General features: G+C 47.5%; 1 protein-coding gene across 1 annotated transcript in view; it reads left to right on the forward strand.

Moving 5' to 3' along the window:
• Positions 1–23776, forward strand: part of DNAH8 (dynein axonemal heavy chain 8) — a 9979189-nt gene that overhangs the window by 6188943 nt on the left and 3766470 nt on the right. The window contains exon 48 of the mRNA XM_069236651.1: positions 5761–5939. Coding sequence (XP_069092752.1) covers positions 5761–5939 — 179 coding nt within the window. The remainder of the gene's footprint in view (positions 1–5760; positions 5940–23776) is intronic.

Consider the following 23776-nt stretch of genomic DNA (forward strand, 5'->3'; position numbering starts at 1 on the left):
ACAATTTCTAAGGTTTTGCTTAGACACTGTAGGAGCATAGTGCTCATGCAACTATGCCCTCCCCTGTGGTATAGTGCACCCTGCCTTAGGGCTGTAAGGCCTGCTAGAGGGGTGACTTACATATGCCACAGGCAGTGAGAGATGGACATGGCACTCTCAGAGGAGTGCCATGTCGACTTAGTAATTTTCTCCCCACCAGCACACACAAGCTGTGAGGCAGTGTGCATGTGCTGTGTGAGGTGTCCCCAGGGTGGCATAAAACACGCTGCAGCCCTTAGAGTCCTTCCCTTGCAACAGGTCCCTTGGTTCCTAGGGTAGCATTTACAAGGTAATTATCTGTGTGCCAGGGCTGTGCCAATTGTGGGAACAAAGGTACAGTTTAGGGAAAGAACACTGGTGCAGAGGCCTGGTTATCAGGATCCCAGCACACTTTCAATCATAACTGGCATCAATAAAAGGCAAAAAGTCAGTGGGTAACCATGCCAAGGAAGGCATTTCCTTACAGGGGTTGTTCCATATTCTCAGAGAGGGAAGGGTTTCTACTCCCGCTTTTTTCTCATTCGGAAACAATCTTGCTTATGGAGGCCAATCCTAGACTTGCGGGAGCTGAACAAATACCTAAAAAAATAAACATTTTGAATGGTCACCCTACAGGATGTCCTCCAACTTCTAAACAGAACAGAGTATCAGGACGTGTACTTCCATATTCCCATTCATCCACTACACAGGAAGTTACCGAGATTTGTTGTCAACAGCAAACACTTCCAATTCAAGGTCCTCCCCTTTGGGCTACGTTCAGCACCACAAAATCTTCACCAAATGTTTGGCTCCAGTGGCAGCCTACCTAAGAAGAAAGAAGCACCAGATTTTTCCCTATCTTGACGACTGGCTAGTGAAAGCTCCCAACGTCCAGTCAGCGCGCAGGTCAGTCAAGGCGAATCTGTGCCTTTTCAAGGACTTGGACCTTGCTCTAAACAGGGAAAGATCATTGCTCCAACCTTCCACCCGGTTAGCCTTCCTATGGGCTATATAGGACACACAACAGGCCACAGCCTATCCAACACCGGACAGGCAAAACAAGTTAATCTCTCTAGCGAAGCGATTCCAAAGAAAAAAGTTTCTTTCAGTTCTCAGTACAAGTCCTTGCTAGGGATGATGTCAACGTGCATAAGCCTCATTCCACACTGCCAACTTCAAATGCTCCCAATTCAAGTGGAGCTGGACAAACAATGGAAGCAGGCACAAGGATCCTTTGTTGACACGGTCCTCGGAACGCCACTCATGATAGCTTCTCTCGATTGGTGGAAAATTCCCAAAAACATCTCACGAGGTCTACATTTCTTGTCACAGATTCCTCCAATGATCATAACGACGGACGCATCACTGACCGGATGCGGTGCACGCCTGCAGGACCTTCAGGTGAGCGGCAAATGGCCCCCTTCTCACCATCTCTTTCACATCAACCTGTTCGAGCTGAGAGCAGTCTATTATGCTTTGCAAGCCTTCCTTCCAAGGATTCGAGGATCGACTGTGCTTGCCAGAACGGACAATACCACCACAATGCACTATTTCAACAAGCAAGGAGGAACGCATTCCCACCTGCTATCTCGAGAAGCGCAGACCATTTGGAAATGGTGTATCCAGCACTCGGTGCACATGACAGCGGAGCATGTCCCGGGTCTGCAGAATCCCATCGCGGATTCGTTGAGCAAGTTAGCAACCTCTCCTCATGAGTGGGATTTAGACCAGCGGACACTGGATGGAATATTTACCCAGTGGGGAAAGCCAAATCTGGATCCGTTTGCAACTTCCCAGAACGCCAAATACCAATATTATGCAAGTTGGCATCACCAACAGGGATCGTGGAGGGCTGCATTTTCGATCGCATGGTCAGGGATTTATGCCTTCGCTTTCCTCCGATCCCTCTCCTCACAAGGGTGATCAAGAAAATAAAGTCAGAACCCTGCCAGATAATTCTGATAGCTCCAGCATTTCCACGTCAACCTTGGTACACGGAGTTACTTCTACTGTCTTCATGTCTGCCCATCAGGATCAGACCAATTCCGGAGCTACTCACAATCAACCAGGGACAAGTAAGGCACCCGAATCCCAAGTCTCTGAGTTTATACGCATGGGTCTTGAATTCCACTAATTCGGCCACTTAGACCTACCAAGTGATTGCAGGGGCATACTAGCTAAAGCACGGGCAGCTAGCACGAACAAATCGTACCGCTTAAAGTGAAAGCGATTTTGTTTGTGGTGTGAAGCCAGAAATATTCACCCTCTCTCCTCCGCCCCGGAAACAGTGTTACCGTACTTCTTACAGCTAGCACGTTCTGGACTTGCCAATGCGTCCATCAGAGTCCATTTCACAGCTATCTCTCGAAATTGAAAAATACCAGGCAAACCGTCATTATGTTCACTGAGGTTAATAAAGCAATTCTTGAAAGGTCTCTTCAGGTTCTTTCCTCTGGTGAAAGCCCCACCTCCAGCATGGCAACTTAACATCGTCCTCGGCCAGCTCATGAAGGAGCCCTTTGAACCCATTCACAGGGCAGACATCAAGTACCTTACAAGGAAGGTGATTCTCCTTCTCGCCCTGACTTCGGCACGAAGTGTCAGCGAAATTCAAGCTTTCACTATCCAGGAACCTTTCTTTTTTTTTTATCTGTTTTATTAATTTCAGTATATATTACCGGTCACAATTGCACATCTGAATACATCAAACCACATTCCAGCAAGCTGGTATCTTAGGCAGGCATTAGATCAAACATTTGATGCAGGAACCTTTCTTGCAGTTCAAAAATTATAGAGTGATTCTACGCACCAATCCCAAATTCATTCCTAAAGTGCCCTTGGATTTTCATATCAATGAACCAGTAGTGCTGAAGTCATTTTTCCCGAACCCTCAAACTACTGCGGAGAGAACCCTGCATTTACTCGATCTTAAAAGATGCATCAAATTTTATTTGGACAGAACAAAGCCCTTTCGGAAGACTAACCAGCTGTTCACAGCCTTGAGTGCCTCTAGGAAAGGGCAGCCTGTGACGAAGCAGACTATTTCTCAATGGATTAAGAACACAATCGTTTTCTGCCATCAGAAGGCAGGTAGACCATTGCATACGAGTATGTGAGCACATTCCACCAGACCAATATCTACATCCTGTGCACTGTTCGCAGGTGTGTCAATACAGGACATTTGTCGTGCTGCAAAATGGAGGACAGCTCATACTTTCACGCAGCACCATTTCCTGGACACGGAGTTGCTTCAAGATGCAGCTGTTGGACAAGCAGCCTTCAGAAATCTGTTCCATTGAAGGTGAACTAAATTTTCTTCCCTCCATCTGCTTGTTTTGTATTATCTCACATTTTCTATAAAAAAAATTCCTTTCCCAATACTGGAGAACTACAGTTACAGGTAAGTAACTTATTTCTTTCTAAATATGGACGGTGCAATCCTGCCGCCTTGATGGCAATAGAGTACTGTACTTCACCATTACAGTCTGCTGTGTCGGCTGAGGGACACCCCTCACATAAGGGAGTATGCTCTGTCTCGGACAGAAGTTCAGATCCCGCAGATCTAAATATGGCAGGCTGAACTCTGTCAGCTTGAGGAGTATTTGAAACCGCTGCCATGGCGGGACAATGGAACTTCAGTCAAGATCTAAATCGGGACCTAAGTCATAAAAATCTCACGTAGTGTGGTAGTGACATTTGTAGCTTAATGACAGACTCTGTGCAGCTGTGTTGTTTTGACAAACCGGCCATGTGTTGCTGTGCTGTACTTGCAAATAGTCCTGCCCCAGCCGAAGCAACCAATATACTTGAAAGAGTAGCTATATAATAAGAGGAAAAGTAAAATAAATTATCTAAATAAATAGGTATTCATAGGTATGTGTTAAATGATGTTTAGAGGGGTATGAGCATGATGTGTGCCTAACAATGTAGATGCGGGGGAAGGACAGAAATGGCTGTAAGTTTATTTTTTTTATTTTTTTTTGTGAAGGAGAGAGTCGTTTGGAATCTTACCTGGTATCACATTTGTGTTGTACAAAAGAGGCAGAAGATTAGGGTGCATTGTGTGGAGAGAAAAGCCTTCTCAGGGGGGTGGAATGAAAACAGGATCCAGCTGCCTTTGACACTGTTGACTATCCTACCCTCATCCACTTGTTGAACTCTGGAATGGGATTGCCTGACAATGTCCTTCACTGCTTCTTCTATTAACTTTCTAATAAACAGCAGTTCATTTTCGTGGGAACTTCCAGGTCCTAGAAGATCCCCATAATCTGTAGAGCCCCCCAGAGTTCCAAACAGCCCACTGGCATTTTCAGCCTCTACATGGAGCCTCTTGGGGTTCTAATCACATATAATCAGAATTAATCAATATGCCGATAATGCACAACTATAGTCTATTTAGAAGTCTCCTCTGGTCTAGACATTCAATACTTCAAACACTGCCTGTATCTGGATGCAGTAACACTTCACAAACTTCCTATCTCTGAAGTCACTTGTTAATTGTATCCTTGCCTGACCCTGTAGAGTGCTCCACTGCCATTAGCATGATTTGCACTATACCAATAAAACATACATGCATACAAGTATTAATCATCTTAAGCAAAGTAAATCTAAGTTATGATAGAGCACAAAGCCTCTTCAACTAATTGCCTGTTGGACTAACTTAACAATTTGATGGATAGATTGGGTGTATATGTCTGGTATTTATATAGCACAAACCTAATCAAAAGGCAGTGGAGCACAGTACAGCTTTCAAAGCGTCATTCAGCGAGCGTTCAGAGGGATAGCTGGGTTCTGACAGAGGGAGTGGACTGTTTCAGCATTGTGACATGGTGTTCTTTGCGAATGCTTACTTTCAGGTCTTTCATAAATTGGAGGAGGGTTGTCATCAAAGGCACAAGGATACAGTTCCAGATCTATGGTGCATAGATGAAGAAGGCCTGTTGTTCTTTTTTCATTTTTACACTTTATTGTCACAAAACTGATTGCCTTGGAAACATCAGACAACAACAATGGATTGGTTGTCAGTGGAGAAGAGTTGCATAAAAGCTGCGGCCTTATCAAGGTGACGGAGGTCTAACATTGGGTGAAATCCTAGAGACAACACCTCTCTTGACAAGTTAGTGAGGTCATTGCTGTCGTCTATGACACATGTTGGTCCATGTTTGTTTATGAGGAAAGGGAAGGTTATCTGCCCTTTTCAAAGCAATATGAAAGAAGGCATCAACGGTCATCCTAGGCTGAGAAAAGCTATGATTGCTGAAGCATGACAGAAAAACGTGTAGCATCTGCAATTATGGCTCTTAGAAAGCCCAATGACAGTTTGAGAAAAGAAGTATTGAAGCAAGCTCGGGTATTGGTGTCTCCTGTGTTTCACAGAGAGAACAAGTCCTTGCAACCCAGTGGTTGATTTTTCTTAGAGAACTGCATCTTGGATAGCTATCAGGAATGTCATTTATGGAGCTGTAGGCCTAGATGGGAAAAGGCTCAGTGTGTGCATTGCATTATTGCTATTTTATTTTTATTCAGATGATTCCTAGCCTGCCAATGGTGAATAACTCAAGCACTGGAATCTATGACAGATAACAGTTAGGTAACTTCATTTGTTTTATGTTTAAAAAAGACAATTAATACACTCATTTTTATACCAACACCAAATCTGTCTAAAGCCATAGTGCAGGGAATTAAAAATGAATGTTATCTTGAGTTCACCATTTTCTTTTTTTCATTAACATAATATTTTAGGTGTTACATAACATTAGCTCAAGCTTTGGGAATGAACATGGGAGGTGCTCCTGCAGGACCTGCTGGAACTGGTAAAACTGAAACAACTAAAGATATGGGAAAAGCCCTTGGCAAGTACGTTGTTGTGTTTAACTGTTCTGATCAAATGGACTTCAGAGGACTGGGACGAATTTTCAAAGGTATGTGTATTAACAAATGCAAAGTTAAATAAATGTTAGGTAATGTTTAAATAGCAGAAATATCGTATCTCATAGAGACTTCTAGCTGCAGATGCCATACCTTTTCCAGGCGTAAGTCTGGATCCTGAAACGTTTGCATGAGCAGTAACTCTGTACGCATTAGGGTGGCTTCGTTTGGTTCTGTGCAACGTCACCTTAACAAGGCATATAATATATGTAAATCACCCCTCTAACAGGCCTTCCAGCCCTAAAGGCAAGGTGCAATATATTACATGTGAGGGCATACCTGCACAAGCAGATATGCCCCAGCTATGTCTTTGTTGATTCTCAGACATAGTAAGTGAACAGGGAAGCCTTTTCAGTACAAGTGCTGGACATTGGTCATTACGGGTTTCCCAGCTACATGATGGCTTCTCTGAATATAGGGATGTTTGGTATCAAACATCTCATACTGGTGATCCCACATGGATGCCAGTGTTGGATTTACCAATACCTGCACACAGAGGGCACCTTAGGGGTGCGCTCTGAAAACCTACCCAGCTACTGGTTGTAGGAGGCTGGCCTGGCTTCATAGTGGGTACCTTGTGGTACTTACACCCTGCGCCAGGTCCAGGTATCCCTTATTAGTAGAATAGAGGTGTTTCTAGCAGCTTAGGCTGATAGAGGTAGCTATGGCAAAGCAGCTTAGGCTGAACTAGGAGACATGCAAAGCTCCTACCATTCCACTTATATCATATAGCACAATATCATAAGAAAACACAATACTCAGAGTTATTAAAATAAAGGTACTTTATTTTTATGACAATTTGCCAAAAGTATCTCAGTGAGTACCCTCGGTTAGAAGGTAAATAATATGCACAAGTTATATGTACAGAAACCCAAAACGGGTAAGTAATAGTAAGAATAGTAATGCAAACAGTGTAGAATTACAATAGGATGCAATAGGTGAACATAGGTCTAGGGGCAACACAAACCATATACTCCAAAAGTGGAATGCGAATCATGAATGGACCCCAGACCCATGGGAGCTTGTAGAGGGCCGCTGGGACTGTAAGAAACCGGTCAGGGTGTCTGAGATACCCCACCCAAAGACCCTGAAAAGTAGGAGTAAAGTACTCCTACTACCCAAAAGGACACAATAGTCGTGATAGGGGGATTCTGCAAGAACCACAAACATCAGCAAAGCACTGAAGACGGATTCCTGGACCTAAGGACCTGCAAGGCAAGGGGATCAAGTCCAAGAGTCGCGATAGTGTCCAGGTGGGGCAGGAGCCCAGGAAGCCCCGCATGAAGGTGCAAGGAAGCTGCCTCCGGATGGAAGAAGCTTAGGATTCTGCAACAACGAAGAGAGCTAGGAACTTCTCCATTGGATGGAAGATGTCCCATGCCGTGCTGAAGGTTGCAGAAGTGTTCCCACACAGAAATACCGCAAACAAGCCTTGCTAGCTGCAAGGGTCGTGGTAAAGGTTTGTGGGTGCTGCTGGGGACCAGGAAGGACCAGGATGTCGCCCCTTGGAGGAGGAGACAGAGGAGGCGCTCAGCAACTAAGAGAGCCCCCACAGAAGCAGGCAGCACCCGCAGAAGTACCAAAGCAGGCACTTAGAAGATTTGTGAACGTGAGCTGGCTCAGAGTCACAAAGGAGGGTCCCGCGACGTCGGAGTCCAACTCAGAGGGTTGAGCACTGCAGGACGGAGTGCTGGAGACCCAGGCTAGGCTGTACACAAAGGAATCCTTGGAGAAGTGCACAGAAGCCAGAGCAGCGGCAAATCACGCAGTGCACAGGTTTGCAGTCTAGCATGGGGAGGCAAGGACTTACCTCCATCAAACTTGGACTGAAGGATCACTGGACCATGGGAGTCACTTGGATAGAGTTCCTGTGTTCCAGAGACCACGCTCCTCAGGATGAGAGGGAACCCAGAGGTCCGGTGATACAGTCTTTTGGTGCCTGCGTTAGCAGGGGGAAGATTCCGTCGACCCACAGGAGATTTCTTCTTGGCTTCCAGTGAAGGGCGAAGGCAGACAGCCCCCAGAGCATGCTCCACCAGGAAACAGATGAGAAAGCCGGCAGGATGAGGCGCTGCAATGTTGCTGGTAATCGTTTTGCTACTTTGTTGCGGTTTTGCAGGCGTCCTGGAGCAGTCAGCGGTCGATCCTTGGCAGAAGTCGAAGAGGGAAGTGCAGAGGAACTCTGGTGAGCTCTTGCATTCGTTATCTGAAGAATACCACAGAGGAGAGACCCTAAATAGCCAGAAAAGGAGGTTTGGCTACCAAGAAAGGAGGATTGGCTACCAAGAGAGGTAAGAGCCTATCAGAGGGGGTCTCTGACATCCCCTGCTGGCAGTGGCCACTCAGAGCAGTCCAGTGTGCCCCCAGCAACTCTGAATCCAAGATGGCAGAGGTCTGGGACACATTTTAGGAGCTCTGGGCACCTCCCCTGGGAGGTACTGGTCAGGGGAGTAGTCACTCCCCTTTCCTTTGTCCAGTTTCGCACCAGAGCAGGGCAGGGGGATCCCTGAACCGGTGTAGACTGGCTTATGCATAGATGGGCACCATCTGTGCCCATCAAAGCATTTCCAGAGGCTGGGGGAGGCTACTCCTCCCTAGCCCTTCACAACTATTTCCAAAGGGAGAGAGTGTAACACCCTCTCTCAGAGGAAATCCTTTGTTCTGCCTTCCTGGGCTGGGGCTGCCCAGACCCCAGGAGGGCAGAATCCTGTCTGAGGGGTTGGCAGCAGCAGCAGCTGCAGTGGAAACCCCGGAAAGGCAGTTTGGCAGCACCCGGGTTCTGTACTAGAGACCCGGGGGATCATGAAATTGTCTCCCCAATACCAGAATGGTATTGGGGTGACAATTCCATGATCTTAGACATGTTACATGGCCATGTTCGGAGTTACCATTGTGACGCTATACATAGGTAGTGACCTATGTGCAGTGCACGCGTGTAATGGTGTCCCCGCACTCACAAAGTTTGGGGAATTTGCCCGGGAACGATGTGGGGGCACCTTGGCTAGTGCCAGGGTGCCCACACACTAAGTAACATGGGACCCAACTTTCACCAAGGGAAGGTTAGACATATAGGTGACTTATAAGTTACTTATGTGCAGTGAAAAATGGCTGTGAAATAACGTGGACGTTATTTCACTCAGGCTGCAGTGGCAGGCCTGTGTAAGAATTGTCAGAGCTCCCTATGGGTGGCAAAAGAAATGCTGCAGCCCATAGGGATCTCCTGGAACCCCAATACCCTGGGTACCTCAGTACCATATACTAGGGAATTATAAGGGTGTTCCAGTAAGCCAATGTAAATTGGTGAAATTGGTCACTAGCCTGTCAGTGACAATTTGAAAGAAATGAGAGAGCATAACCACTGAGGTTCTGATTAGCAGAGCCTCAGTGAGACAGTTAGTCACTACACAGGTAACACATTCAGGCACACTAATGAGCACTGGGGCCCTGGAGAACAGGGTCCCAGGGACACATACAACTAAAACAACATATATACAGTGAAAAATGGGGGTAACATGCCAGGCAAGATGGTACTTTCCTACACAACCCCCCCCCAAACGAAGGACAATAAGTCTAGCCATGACCTGATGAGTCTTCATTGTCTAAGTGGAAATATCTGGAGAGTCCATCTGCATTGGAGTGGCTACTCCCAGGTCTATGTTCCACTGTATAGTCCATTCCCTGTAGGGATATGGACCACCTTAACAATTTAGGATTTTCACCTTTCATTTGTTTTAGCCAAAGTAGAGGTTTGTGGTCTGTCTGAACAATGAAGTGAGTGCCAAACAGGTATGGCCTCAACTTCTTCAGTGCCCAGACCACAGCAAAGGCCTCCCTCTCAATGGCAGACCAACGCTTTTCTCTAGGGGTCAACCTCCTACTAATAAAAGCAACAGGTTGATCCTGGCCCTCAGAATTAAGTTGTGATAGGACTGCCCCTACTCCTAATTCAGATGCATCAGTCTGGACATAGAATTTTTTAGAGTAACAAGGGCGTTTCAGGACAGGTGCAGAGCACATGGCCTGCTTCAGCTCCTCAAAAGCTTTCTGACAGTTTGCTGTCCATAATACCTTTTTAGGCATTTTCTTGGATGTGAGGTCATTAAGAGGGGCTGCAATGGAGCCATAGTTCTTAATGAACCTCCTGTAATACCCAGTGAGGCCTAGGAAGGCTCTCACCTGAGTCTGAGTAGTAGGGGGAACCCAATCAATAATTGTTTGGATTTTCCCCTGAAGTGGTGCAATCTGTTCCCCACCAACAAGGTGTCCCAGATAAACCACCTTTCCCTGCCCTATCTGGCACTTTGAAGCCTTGATAGTGAGGCCTGCCTTTTGCAGGGCCTCCAAAACTTTCCATAGGTGGACCAGGTGATCATCCCAGCTGGGGCTAAAGACAGCTATATCGTCCAAATATGCTGCACTGAAAGCCTCCAGCCCTTGCAGGACTGTGTTCACCAACCTTTGAAAAGTGGCAGGTGCATTTTTCAAACCAAAAGGCATTACAGTAAACTGGTAATGGCCTCCAATGGTTGAAAATGCAGTTTTAGGTTTAGCATCTTCTGACAATTTGATCTGCCAATACCCTGCAGTCAAATCAAAAGTGCTTAGATACTTGGCAGATGCCAGTGTATCTATGAGCTCATCTGCCCTGGGTATAGGGTGAGCATCAGTTTTGGTTACCAGGTTGAGACCTCTATAGACTACACAAAACCGCATTTCCTTCTTTCCATCTTTGGAATGGGGTTTTGGTACAAGTACCACAGGAGAAGCCCATGGACTTTCAGAGTGCTCAACCACTCCTAGTTCTAACATTTTCTGGACTTCTTGCTTTATGCAGTCCCTGACATGGTCAGGCTGCCTATAGATCTTACTTTTGACAGGTAAACTGTCTCCAGTATCTATAGTGTGCTCACACCAAGAAGTGGTGCCTGGCACAGTAGAGAAGAGTTCAGAAAATTGACCCAGGAGATTTATGCAATGGTCTTTCTGCTCAGCAGTAAGACAATCAGCCAAAACTACACCTTCCACAAGAGCATCTTGTTCTGTGGAAGAGAAGAGATCAGGTAGAGGATCACTGTCTTCTTCCTGTCCCTCATCAGTTGCCATGAGCAGGGTGAGATCAGCCCTGTCATAGTAGGGTTTCAGGCGGTTTACATGGAGTACCCTAAGGGGACTCCTTGCAGTGCCTAAGTCAACTAAATAGGTGACTTCACCCTTTTTCTCAACAATTGTGTGGGGACCACTCCATTTATCTTGGAGTGCTCTTGGGGCCACAGGCTCCAAGACCCACACTTTCTGCCCTGGTTGGTACTGAACCAAAACAGCCTTCTGATCATGCCATTGCTTCTGGAGCTCTTGGCTGGCCTGAAGGTTTTTGCTGGCCTTTTTCATGTACTCAGCCATCCTTGATCTGAGGCCAAGTACATAATCCACAATATTCTGCTTAGGAGCTTTTAAAGGTTGTTCCCAACCCTCCTTTACAAGTGTGAGTGGACCCCTAAAAGGGTGTCCAAAAAGAAGTTCAAAGGGGCTGAAGCCCACTCCTTTCTGGGGTACCTCCCTGTAGGCAAAAAGGAGGCATGGTAGAAGGATATCCCATCTCCTGCGGAGTTTTTCAAGGGAGACCCATAATCATGCCTTTGAGAGTTTTATTAAATCTCTCCACCAGTCCATTTGTTTGTGGATGATAGGGTGTTGTGAACTTGTAAGTTACACCACACTCCTTCCACATGGCCTTTAAGTATGCAGACATGAAATTGCTTCCCCTGTCTGATACTACTTCCTTTGAGAAGCCCACCCTGGAAAATATTCCCAGGAGGGCCTTTGCCACTGCAGGTGCTGTAGTGGTCCTTAAAGGAATAGCTTCAGGATATCTTGTGGCATGGTCCACTACCACCAAGATAAACCTATTGCCTGAAGCAGTAGGAGGGTCAAGGGGGCCAACTATGTCAACCCCTACCCTTTCAAAGGGAACCCCAACCACAGGCAGTGGGATAAGGAGTGCCTTTGGAGTGCCACCTGTCTTGCCACTGGCTTGACAGGTTTCACAGGACTTACAAAATTCTTTTGTGTCCTCAGACATCCTAGGCCAATGAAACAAGGGGACAAGCCTGTCCCAAGTTTTCATTTGTCCTAGATGCCCAGCTAGGGGAATGTCGTGGGCAAGAGTTAAGAGGAACTTTCTGTACTCCTGAGGAATCACTAATCTCCTGGCAGCTCCAGGTTTAGGATCCCTATGCTCAGTGTACAAGAGGTTGTCCTCCCAGTAAACTCTGTGAGAGTCACTGACATCCCCATTAGCCTGTTTGACAGCTTGCTGTCTTAGACCCTCTAATGTGGGACAGGTTTGCTGTGCCACACTCAGCTCCTCCCTGGCAGGCCCCCCTTCACCCAAAAGCTCTGCAGTGTCTGCTTCAAGCTCCTCTGGTGTAGGTTTTGCACAGGGAGGGAATTCTTCTTCCTCAGAAGTTGAATCCACTGTAGAGGGAGGGATAGTAGGAAGTGGTTTGCTTCTACTAGCCCTAGCTTTAGGGAGCACTTGGTCCATTGTTCCAGGATCCAAGCTTCCCTGTCCTTTTTGCTTTTTGGCCTGAGCCCTTGTCAAAGCAAAAATATGCCCTGGGATGCCCAGCATTGCTGCATGGGCCTCCAACTCCACATCTGACCAAGCTGATGTCTCCAAATCATTTCCTAGTAGACAGTCTACAGGTAAATCTGTGGCTACCACAACTTTCTTTGGACCAGTAACCCCCCCCCCAGTTGAGATTAACAACAGCCATGGGGTGGCTAAGTGTGTTGTTGTGAGCATCGGTTACTTGGTACTGGTGACCAAGTACGTGTTGTTCAGGGTGGACCAGTTTCTCTATGACCATAGTCACACTGGCTCCAGTGTCCCTGTAGGCCTGAAACTCAACACCATTTATTAGGGGTAGCTGCTTGTACTTATCCATATTAAGGGGACAAGCAACTAAGGTGGCTAAATCAATAGCCCCCTCAGAGACTAACACAGCCTCTGTGGCCTCCCTAACTAGGCCAACCCCAACTAAGTTACCAATAGTGAGCCCAGCTACTCCCTTGGATTGTCTATTAGTAGGTTTGCTCCCACCACCACTGCTATTAGTAGGGACACTAGGTGTAGCAGTAGGGGTTGTAGTGGTAGGAGGCTTGGTGCTTTTCTTTGGACAACTGGGATCTGTTGTCCAATGGCCTTTTATTTTACATAAATAGCACCATGGTTTATTTTCCTTGTTTTGATTAGAAGAGGATTTGGGCCCACCACCCCCACCAGAGTGTTTTTGTGGGCCTGATGAAGACTCATTTTTAGATTTGTCCCCACCCTTGTCAGAAGACTTACCATCCTTCTTCTTGCCATCTTTGTCCCCCCGTATGAACGTTTCTGTTCACCCTTGTTCTGACCCATTTGTCTGCCTTCTTTCCCAATTCTTGGGGAGAGGTCAGATCAGAGTCCACCAAGTACTGGTGCAACAAATCAGACACACAATTATTAAGAATATGCTCTCTCAGCATCAAGTTATACAGGCTGTCATAATCAGTAACTGTACTGCCATGTAACCACCCCTCCAAGGCCTTCACTGAATGGTCAATGAAATCAACCCAGTCTTGTGAAGACTCCTTTTTGGTCTCTCTGAACTTTATCCTGTATTGTTCAGTGGTTAAGCCATAACCATCCAGGAGTGCATTCTTAAGAACTTTGTAATCATTAGCTTCATTTTCTTTCACAGTAAGGAGCCTATCCCTACCTTTACCACTAAATGATAGCCATAGGATAGCAGCCCACTGCCTTTGAGGGACATCCTGTACAACACAGGCCCTCTCAAGTGCAGCAAACCACTTGTTAATGTCATCCCCCTCCTTATAAGGGGGAACTATCTTGTGCAGATTCCTGGAATCATGCTCTTTTGCAGGATGACTATGGGGAATACTGCTGCTGCCACCATGGGTTTCTAAACCCAGTTTCTGTCTCTCCTTCTCTACTTCTAAGGTCTGTCTCACCAAATCCAGCTGTTGCTTCTTGAGCTTCAGTCTGGTTTGTTCCACTCTCAAACTATTGAGCTCCCTTTCTAACAATCTGTCATCAGTGTGAGTGGGAGGGACATGTCTTGAAACTGAAGTATTTTGAGAATGGACAGAAGGAGACCTGTCCCTTACAGAGGGCACCCTAACAGCTTGGCTAACAGAAACATCAGTACCACTGTGGTGAGAATAAATGCTTTTGCTATGATGTGAGACAACACTATTTGTATGGTGTGGCTCTCCATCATTACCAACTATGCTAGACTATCTAGTAATGGGCAGGCTAGGGAGTTTCTTTCCTGAATCTTTTCCTGGGGCAGTCCCTGGATCAGATTGGGAACCATTAGCTGCTTTTTCTACAGATGGGGCACTTCTAGCCTTATCCTGTTCTCTAAGCATGTTAAGTAACAGTTCCAAGGAAGGATTCTTCCCTACACTCAAACCTCTCTCTACACAGAGACTCCTTGCTCCTTTCCAACTAAGGTGGTCATATGCAAGTTTGGACAGATCAACATTTTGGCCTGTGCCAGACATTTTTAGAGAGAGTTAAAAGTGATAGAAAAAGAGAAAAAAGTTTGTCAGAGCTTTTTGAAAGACAGAGAAAAAAAACTTTTAAAACTTTTTAGAACTTTTTGAAAGTTTAGAAGTACTTTTCAGCACTTTAGAAAAGAGTGAAAAGAGGAAATGCAAAACTTTTTAGCACTGTGTACACACACTGACCTTGTTTTGTATATTTTTCTCTTATGAAAAGTACAATGACAAGAGTGGTAAGTAGTCTCAAAGCACTTATCCCACCGCTGCACAACCAATGTAGGAGGCTGGACTGGCTTGTAGTGAGTACCAAGGGGTACTTGCACCTTGCACCAGGCCCAGTTATCCCTTATTAGTGTATAGGGTGTCTAGCAGCTTAGGCTGATAGATAATGGTAGCTTAGCAGAGCAGCTTAGGCTGAAGTACACCTAGTGTCATATGCACAATATCATAAGAAAACACAATACATAGTTATACTAAAAATAAAGGTACTTTATTTTTATGACAATATGCCAAAGTATCTTAGAGTGTACCCTCAATGAGAGGATAGGAAATATACACAAGATATATGTACACAATAGCAAAAATATGCAGTATAGTCTTAGAAAACAGTGCAAACAATGAATAGTTACAATAGGATGCAATGGTGAAACATAGGGAAAGGGGCAACACAAACCATATACTCCAAAAGTGGAATGCGAACCACGAATGGACCCCAAACCTATGTGACCTTGTAGAGGGTCGCTGGGACTATTAGAAAATAGTGAGAGTTAGAAAAATAACCCTCCCCAAGACCCTGAAAAGGGAGTGCAAAGTGCACTAAAGTTCCCCTAAGGACAAAGAAGTCGTGTTAGAGGAATAATGCAGGAAAGACACAAACCAACAATGCAACAACGATGGATTTCCAATCTAGGGTACCTGTGGAACAAGGGGACCAAGTCCAAAAGTCACAAGCAAGTTGGAGATGGGCATATGCCCAGGAAATGCCAGCTGTGGGTGCAAAGAAGCTTCTACTGGACAGAAGAAGCAGAGGTTTCTGCAGGAACGAAAAGGGCTAGAGACTTCCCCTTTGGTGGACGCTTCCCTCTTGCCGTGGAGAGTCGTACAGAACAAGTCTTGCTAGCTGCAAATCGTGCCGTCAGCGTTTTTGGACGCTGCTGTGGCCCAGGAGGGACCAGGAGGTCGCAAATTGGACCAGCAGGTACAGGGGAAGTCGAGCAAGACAAGGAGCCCTCTTAGCAGCAGGTAGCACCCGGAGAAGTGCCAGAAACAGGCACTACGAGGATGCATGAAACGGTGCTCACCCGAAGTTACATAAAGGAGTCCCACATCGCCGGAGACCAACTTAGAAAGTCGTGCAATGCAGGTTAGAGTGCCGTGGGCCCAGGCTTGGCTGTGCACAAAGGATTTCCGCCGGAAGTGCACAGGGGCCGGAGTAGCTGCAAAAGTCACGGTTCCCAGCAGTGCAGTTTAGCGAGGTGAGGCAAGGACTTACCTCCACCAAACTTGGACTGAAGAGTCACTGGACTGTGGGGGTCACTTGGACAGAGTTGCTGGATTCAAGGGACCTCGCTCGTTGTGCTGAGTGGAGACCCAAGGGACCGGTAATGCAGCTTTTTGGTGCCTGCGGTTGCAGGGGGAAGATTCCTTCGACCCACAGGAGATTTCTTCGGAGCTTCTAGTGCAGAGAGGAGGCAGACTACCCCCACAGCATGCACCACCAGGAAAACAGTCGAGAAGGCGGCAGGATCAGCGTTACAGAGTTGCAGTAGTCGTCTTTACTACTATGTTGCAGGTTTGCAGGCTTCCAGCGCGGTCAGCAGTCGATTCCTTGGCAGAAGGTGAAGAGAGAGATGCAGAGGAACTCGGCTGAGCTCTTGCATTTGTTATCTAAAGTTTCCCCAGAGACAGAGACCCTAAATAGCCAGAAAAGAGGGTTTGGCTACCTAGGAGAGAGGATAGGCTACTAACACCTGAAGGAGCCTATCAGAAGGAGTCTCTGGCGTCACCTGGTGGCACTGGCCACTCAGAGCAGTCCAGTGTGCCAGCAGCACCTCTGTTTCCAAGATGGCAGAGGTCTGGAGCACACTGGAGGAGCTCTGGACACCTCCCAGGGGAGGTGCAGGTCAGGGGAGTGGTCACTCCCCTTTCCTTTGTCCAGTTTTGCGCCAGAGCAGGGCTAAGGGGTCCCCTGAACCGGTGTAGACTGGCTTATGCAGAATTGGGCACATCTGTGCCCAAGAAAGCATTTCCAGAGGCTGGGGGAGGCTACTCCTCCCCTGCCTTCACACCATTTTCCAAAGGGAGAGGGTGTAACACCCTCTCTCAGAGGAAGTTCTTTGTTCTGCCATCCTGGGCCAGGCCTGGCTGGACCCCAGGAGGGCAGATGCCTGTCTGAGGGGTTGGCAGCAGCAGCAGCTGCAGTGAAACCCCAGGAAGGGCAGTTTGGCAGTACCAGGGTCTGTGCTACAGACCACTGGTATCATGGGATTGTGCCAACTATGCCAGGATGGCATAGAGGGGGCAATTCCATGATCATAGACATGTTACATGGCCATATTCGGAGTTACCATTGTGAAGCTACATATAGGTAGTGACCTATATGTAGTGCACGCGTGTAATGGTGTCCCCGCACTCACAAAGTCCGGGGAATTGGCCCTGAACAATGTGGGGGCACCTTGGCTAGTGCCAGGGTGCCCTCACACTAAGTAACTTTGCACCTAACCTTTACCAGGTAAAGGTTAGACATATAGGTGACTTATAAGTTACTTAAGTGCAGTGTAAAATGGCTGTGAAATAACGTGGACGTTATTTCACTCAGGCTGCAGTGGCAGGCCTGTGTAAGAATTGTCAGAGCTCCCTATGGGTGGCAAAAGAAATGCTGCAGCCCATAGGGATCTCTGGAACCCCAATACCCTGGGTACCTCAGTACCATATACGAGGTAATTATAAGGGTGTTCCAGTAAGCCAATGTAAATTGGTGAAATTGGTCACTAGCCTGTCAGTGACAATTTGAAAGAAATGAGAGAGCATAACCACTGAGGTTCTGATTAGCAGAGCCTCAGTGAGACAGTTAGTCACTACACAGGTAACACATTCAGGCACACTTATGAGCACTGGGGCCCTGGAGAACAGGTTCCCAGTGACACATACAACTAAAACAACATATATACAGTGAAAAATGGGGGTAACATGCCAGGCAAGATGGTACTTTCCTACAAATACCACCTGGGCGGACTCAACCTCACTGTTAAAGGAACAGGAGGGAGTGCGTAAATTAGTTTGATTTCTGGAAAGTAGAGATCCAGCTATGCTATGGGAATAAAAACACCTACTCAGATACCAGGGTGAGTTTAATAGAAGGTTCTGTGTGGTGTGATTAAAAGAAGTGGGAACAATGACTCACAAGGTCACCTATCTAGAGGAAGTAGCCGACATGTTTCTTCCCTTGTGTTTGAGCTATGGAGGGTCTCTGGGCATTCATCAGGGCGTTGGATCCCTGTTGCAGATGCTTATAGCGTGCTGCAGGTTTAATCGCAGTAGGAAAAAAGGTGGGAAGGGAAGGAAGGGCCTACCTTAACCAAGGGAATACCTGGGGAGGACCTATAGTAAATACAATAGCATAAACAGACCAAAATTGGCGGTGAGAAGGTAATTCACAGCAAACCACAGCACACGTGACAAAATTTCATGCATAACACAATAGTACTGGTTGCAGATAAAACGGTCGCGGCAATGCTGGCTATGCGCGGCGAGTGGTAGGTCAGGGAAGACAATTCCTTACCCTAACAATAGAGGCTACTAGCCTCTGGTATCCTGGAGAGGGAGCGTCCCCTTATAGTCAGACTCTAGGGTTAGAAGGGAGAGAGCAGAAGGGGAGTAAAGATGAAGAAATATATATGAAGGAATAGGAATAGGAAAAGAAAAAGAACGAGAAAAAGGAGAAGAGAAGGGGGAAAAAAGGGAAAGGAAGGGAAAGAGAGGGGGAGGGGGCAAAAGGGGGGGGCAAAGGAATAAGGAAGGAATAAGACAGACAAGGAAGAGAAAGTAAAAGAAAAGGGGAGACAGCTGAGAAAAAGGAACGTGGGCAAAGGAAAAGGGCAGGAAGAAAGGAGAGGAAAGGCTTCTTATCTGTGTTTCCATCGATGGTCGACTCACTGCATCAAAGGTGGGCGCTCTCTGTGCGCCTATACCGACCTCTCTGTCAGGACCGCTTGGGTAAAGTGACCTGAAAGTCGGTAGTTTATATAGTAGTCTTAATGGGGAGAATTGCCTGCAGCTGAAGGTAATCACCGCCGCGGCCCGGGGGCCGGAAGTAATACGAGCTGTAAACGATTCATTGCGCCGGAATCGATTGCGGTCCCTCCGGAGGTGCCGAGGGCCGGAAATGGCCAAAAAAGGTTGGGGCGCTCGTAGGCAGCGTCACCCCAACATGTTCAGCCCCCTCTGTGAGAGCCGAGGCGGCCACGGTCAGCGACCGCGGCTTGGGGAAAGCCCTGTGAGGGCGGGGGCGCGAGCCCGCAAGTGCTGCCGGGAAACGTAGTTCCCCGGCAGCCATGCGGGCTGCCTTCTCTCGCTGAGCCGGAAAATGTAGTGTCCCGGCTGCGAGTGAGGCTAATACAAAGAGGAGAGGCCGGGGCAGGGGCGGAAGGAGGGGGGTGGGGGGGCGAGGGGCAGCGGGAGGTTGAAGCACTGGGAGATACTGGTGCCAGTGTCACCATGGTGACTGAGCAATTAGTGTCCTTAAAACAGTATCTGACTGATGAGACATATACAGTCCTCAATGCTTATAATCAGGCTAAGGTGTTTCCTTAGACTGGGAAGGGGTTTCTGGCCAGAAAAAGGTGGTGGTATTGCCTGCAATACCTGTACAACGTCTGCTAGGTAATGATCTGGAGTCCTCAGCATGGGCTGAGGTAGAAAGAAAGAGGCAGGCAGCTATGCTGGGCATCCTTGAATGGGTTTGTGTGAAAACAAGAGCACAGAGCAAGGCCCAGAAGCAAAAAGTAGAGTTGGGGTGCAAAATAATGGCCCAACCTACCAAGAGAAAAGGCAAGAAGACTGGGGGACCAGCTTCTAAACAGATCACTGAACAGGATCCCTCTGCTTACGAAGAATATCTGACTACCCCAGAGGGAACTGGGCCTCAGGAGCTTGAGCTTTCACAGCAGAGCTCTTAGGACCAGGAGGACCCCCTAGGGAAGATCTGTGCCACGGACAAAAAACCTGTCCCCCTCTTGAAGGCCTGAGACAGCAAGACACTGATCAGGAAAAGTGAGATATGAGTGGCTCTCACAGGATCTATTGGGAGGAGGGACTCCTTTACACTGAGGTTAGAAACCCCAAACCTGGTGCCACTAGGAGAGTGGTAGTACCTAAGCAGTTTAGGGAGTTTCTCCTCTATGTCCCATGATACCCCCCTAGCTGGGCATCTTGGCTAGGCAAAAACATTGAGTAGGTTAGTAAACCACTTCTACTGACCAGGTATATCCCAGAAGGTGAAGGAGTTTTGTAGCTCCTGTGCCAACTGTCAAACCAGAGGCAAAACAGTTGGTCACCCAAAGGTCCCCTTCATTCCACTTACAGTAGTTGGGGTAAACTTTGAAAGGGTAGGGAGTGACATAGTCGGTCTCCTTGACTGTCCAACTGCATCAGGGAACAGATTTATACTGGTTGTAGTGGCTCATGCAACCAGGTTTTCTGAAGCAATTCCCCTGAAGATTACTACTGCCCCTGCAGTAGCTAGGGCTCCTATTGGTGTATTCACCAGAGTGGGCTTTCCAAAATATGTGGTGTCAGACAGATTAAGAAACTTCATGTCTGGCTACCTGAAGCACATTTGGGCTGAATGTGGTGTGACTTACAAGTTCACTAACCCATAGTACCCCCAGCGCAATGGTCTTGTTGAGTGATTTAACAAGACACTCAAAAGCATGATTGGTGGACTCCCTGAAAAAATAAGAAGGAGATGGGATGTCTTACTTCCATGCCTGCTTTTTGCTTATAGGGATGTTCCACAAAAGGGAGTAGGGTTCTCCCTCTTTGAACTTTTGTTTGGGAATCCTGTGAGGGGATCCCTTTGTCTTGTGAAGGATGGACGGGAGAGACCTCTCAGAGAGCCAAAGCAAGATATAGTGGACTATGTACTTGGCCTTCACTCCAGGATGGCTGAGTACAAAGAAAAGGCATCCAAATACCTGGAGGCCAGCTAAGAGCTTCAGAAGCTTTGGTATGACTAAAAAGCTGCACTTTTGGAATTCCAACCAGGGCAGAAGATGTGGGTTTTGAAGACTGTGGCTTCTATGGCCCTCCAGGACAATTGGAGTGGACCCTATACTACCTTAGAAGGAAAAGTCACCTACTTGGTGGACTTTGGCTCTTGTAGGAACCCCAAAAATGTGATCCATGTAAACCACCTGAAACCCTATCACAACAGAGCTGAGATGACCATTGTAAAGAAAGGCCTCCTTGGCATGGTTACCCCCTGACTTTTTGCCTTTGCTGATGCCAAGTTATGATTTGAAAGTGTGCTGAGACCTGCTAACCAGGCCCCAGCACCAGTATTCTTTCCTTAAACTGTACCTTTGTCTCCACAATTGGCACACCCCTGGCATCCAGGTAAGTCCCTTGTAACTGGTACCCCTGGTACGAAGGGCCCTGATGCCAGGGAAGGTCTCTAAGGGCTGCAGCATGTCTTATGCCACCCTTGGGACCCCTCACTCAGCACATGCACACTGCTTGCCAGCTTGTGTGTGTTGGTGGGGAGAAAATAACTAAGTCGACATGGCACTGCCCTCAGGGTGCCATGCCAACCTCACACTGAATATGGCATAGATAAGTCACCCCTCTAGCAGGCCTTACAGCCCTAAGGCAGGGTGCACTATACCACAGGTGAGGGCATAGGTGCATGAGCACTATGCCCCTACAGTGTCTAAGCAAAACCTTAGACATTGTAAGTGCAGGATAGCCATAAGAGTATATGGTCTGGGAGTCTGTCATAAACGAACTCCACAGTACCATAATGGCTACAATGAAAACTGGGAAGTTCGGTATCAAACTTCTCAGCACAATAAATGCACACTGATGCCAGTGTACATTTCATTGTGAAATACACCCAGAGGGCATCTTAGAGATGCCCCATGAAAACATACCCGACTTCCAGTGTGGGCTGACTAGTTTTACCAGACATGTTGCTGGCCACATGGGGAGAGTGCCTTTGTCACTCTGTGGCCAGGAACAAAGCCTGTACTGGGTGGAGGTGCTTCTCACCTCCCTCTGCAGGAACTGTAACACCTGGCGGTGAGCCTCAAAGGCTCACCTCCTTTGTTACAGCGCCACAGGGCATCCCAGCTTATGGAGATGCCCGCCCCTCCGGCCACGGCCCCCACTTTTGGAGATAATGAGAAAAACAAGAGTCACTGGCCAGTCAGGACAACCCCTAAGGTGTCCTGAGCTGAGGTGAATCTGACTTTTAGAAATCCTCCATCTTTTAGATGGAGGATTCCCCCAATAGGATTAGGGATGTGACCGTCTCCCCACCGGGAGGAGGCACAAAGAGGGTGTAGCCACCCTCAGGGCTAGTAGCCATTGGCTACTATCCTCCCAGACCTAAACACACCCCTAAATTGAGTATTTAGGGGCTCCCAGAACCCAGGAAGATAGATTCCTGCAACCTGAAGACAAAGAAGGACTGCTGACCTGAAGCCCTGCAGAGAAGACGGAGACACCAACTGCTTTGGCCCAAGCCCTGCCGGCCTGTCTCCCCACTTCGAGAAAAAATGCACCAGCGACGCGTCCCCTAGGGTCCAGCGACCTCTGAAGCCTCAAAGGACTACCCTGCATCTAAAAGGACCTAGAAACTCCTGAGGACAGCGGCCCTGTTCAACCAACTTGCAACTTTGCAACAAAGAAGCAACTTTTAAAGACCACACTTTTCCCGCCGGAAGCGTGAGACTTTCCACTCTGCACCCGAAGCCCCCGGCTCGACCTGCGGAAAACTAACTCTAGAGGGAGGACTCCCCGGCGACTGCGAGCCCGTGAGTAGCCAGAGTTGACCCCCATGAACCCCCACAGCGACGCCTGCAAAGGGAATTCAGAGGCTCCCCCTGACTTCGACTGCCTACTTCAAAGAACCCGACGCCTGGGAAACACACTGCACCCGCAGCCCTCAGGACCTGAAGGATCCGAACTCCAGTGCAGGAGCGACCCCCAGGCGGCCCTCTTCCTAGCCCAGGTGGTGGCTACCCCGAGGAGCCCCCCCCCTTGCCTGCCTGCATTGCTGAAGAGACCCCTGTGTCTCCCCATTGAATCCTATCACAAACCCGACCACTGTTTGCACTCTGCACCCGGCCGCCCCTGTGCCGCTGAGGGTGTACTTGCTGTGCCTGCTTGTGTCCCCCCCCCCCGGTGCCCTACAAAACCCCCGTGGTGTGCCCTCCCAAGTCGCGGGTACTTACCTGCTGGCAGACTGGAACCGGGACACCCCTATTTCCATTGAAGCCTATGTGTTTTGGTCACCACTCTGACCTCTGCACCTGACCGGCCCTGAGCTGCTGGTGTGGTAACTTTGGGGTTGCCTTGAACCCCCAACGGTGGGCTACCTTGGACCCAACTTTGAACCCTGTAAGGGCTTTACTTACCTGTGAAACTAACAAATACTTACCTCCCCCAGGAACTGTTGATTTTTCACTGTGTCAATTTTCAAAATAGCTTATTGCCATTTTTGCCAAAACTGTACAAGCTATTGTGAAGATTCAAAGTTCCTAAGATACCTGAGTGAAATACCTTTCATTTAAAGTATTGTTTGTAAATCTTGAACCTGTGGTTCTTAAAATAAACTAAGAAAATATATGTTTCTATATAAAAACCTATTGGCCTGGAATTGTCTTTGAGTGTGTGTTCCTCATTTATTGCCTGTGTGTGTGTACAACAAATGCTTAACACTACCCTCTAATAAGCCTACTGCTCGACCACACTACCACAAAATAGAGCATTAGAATTATCTCTTTTTGCCACTATCTTATCTCTAAGGGGAACCCTTGGACTCTGTGCATGCTATTTCTTACTTTGAAATAGTACATACATAGCCAATTTCCTACATTGGTGGATCAGCGGTGGGGTACAAGACTTTGCATTTGCTGGACTACTCAGCCAATACCTGATCACACGACTAAATTCCCAAAATTGTCATTTGAAATTGATTTTTGAAATTTGAGCTATTTTTCTACATTTTTAAAAGTCCTGCTAGGGCCATTTGTTAGTCCCTGTT

This window comes from Pleurodeles waltl, chromosome 5, assembly GCF_031143425.1.
Source record: "Pleurodeles waltl isolate 20211129_DDA chromosome 5, aPleWal1.hap1.20221129, whole genome shotgun sequence".
NCBI lineage: Eukaryota > Metazoa > Chordata > Amphibia > Caudata > Salamandridae > Pleurodeles > Pleurodeles waltl.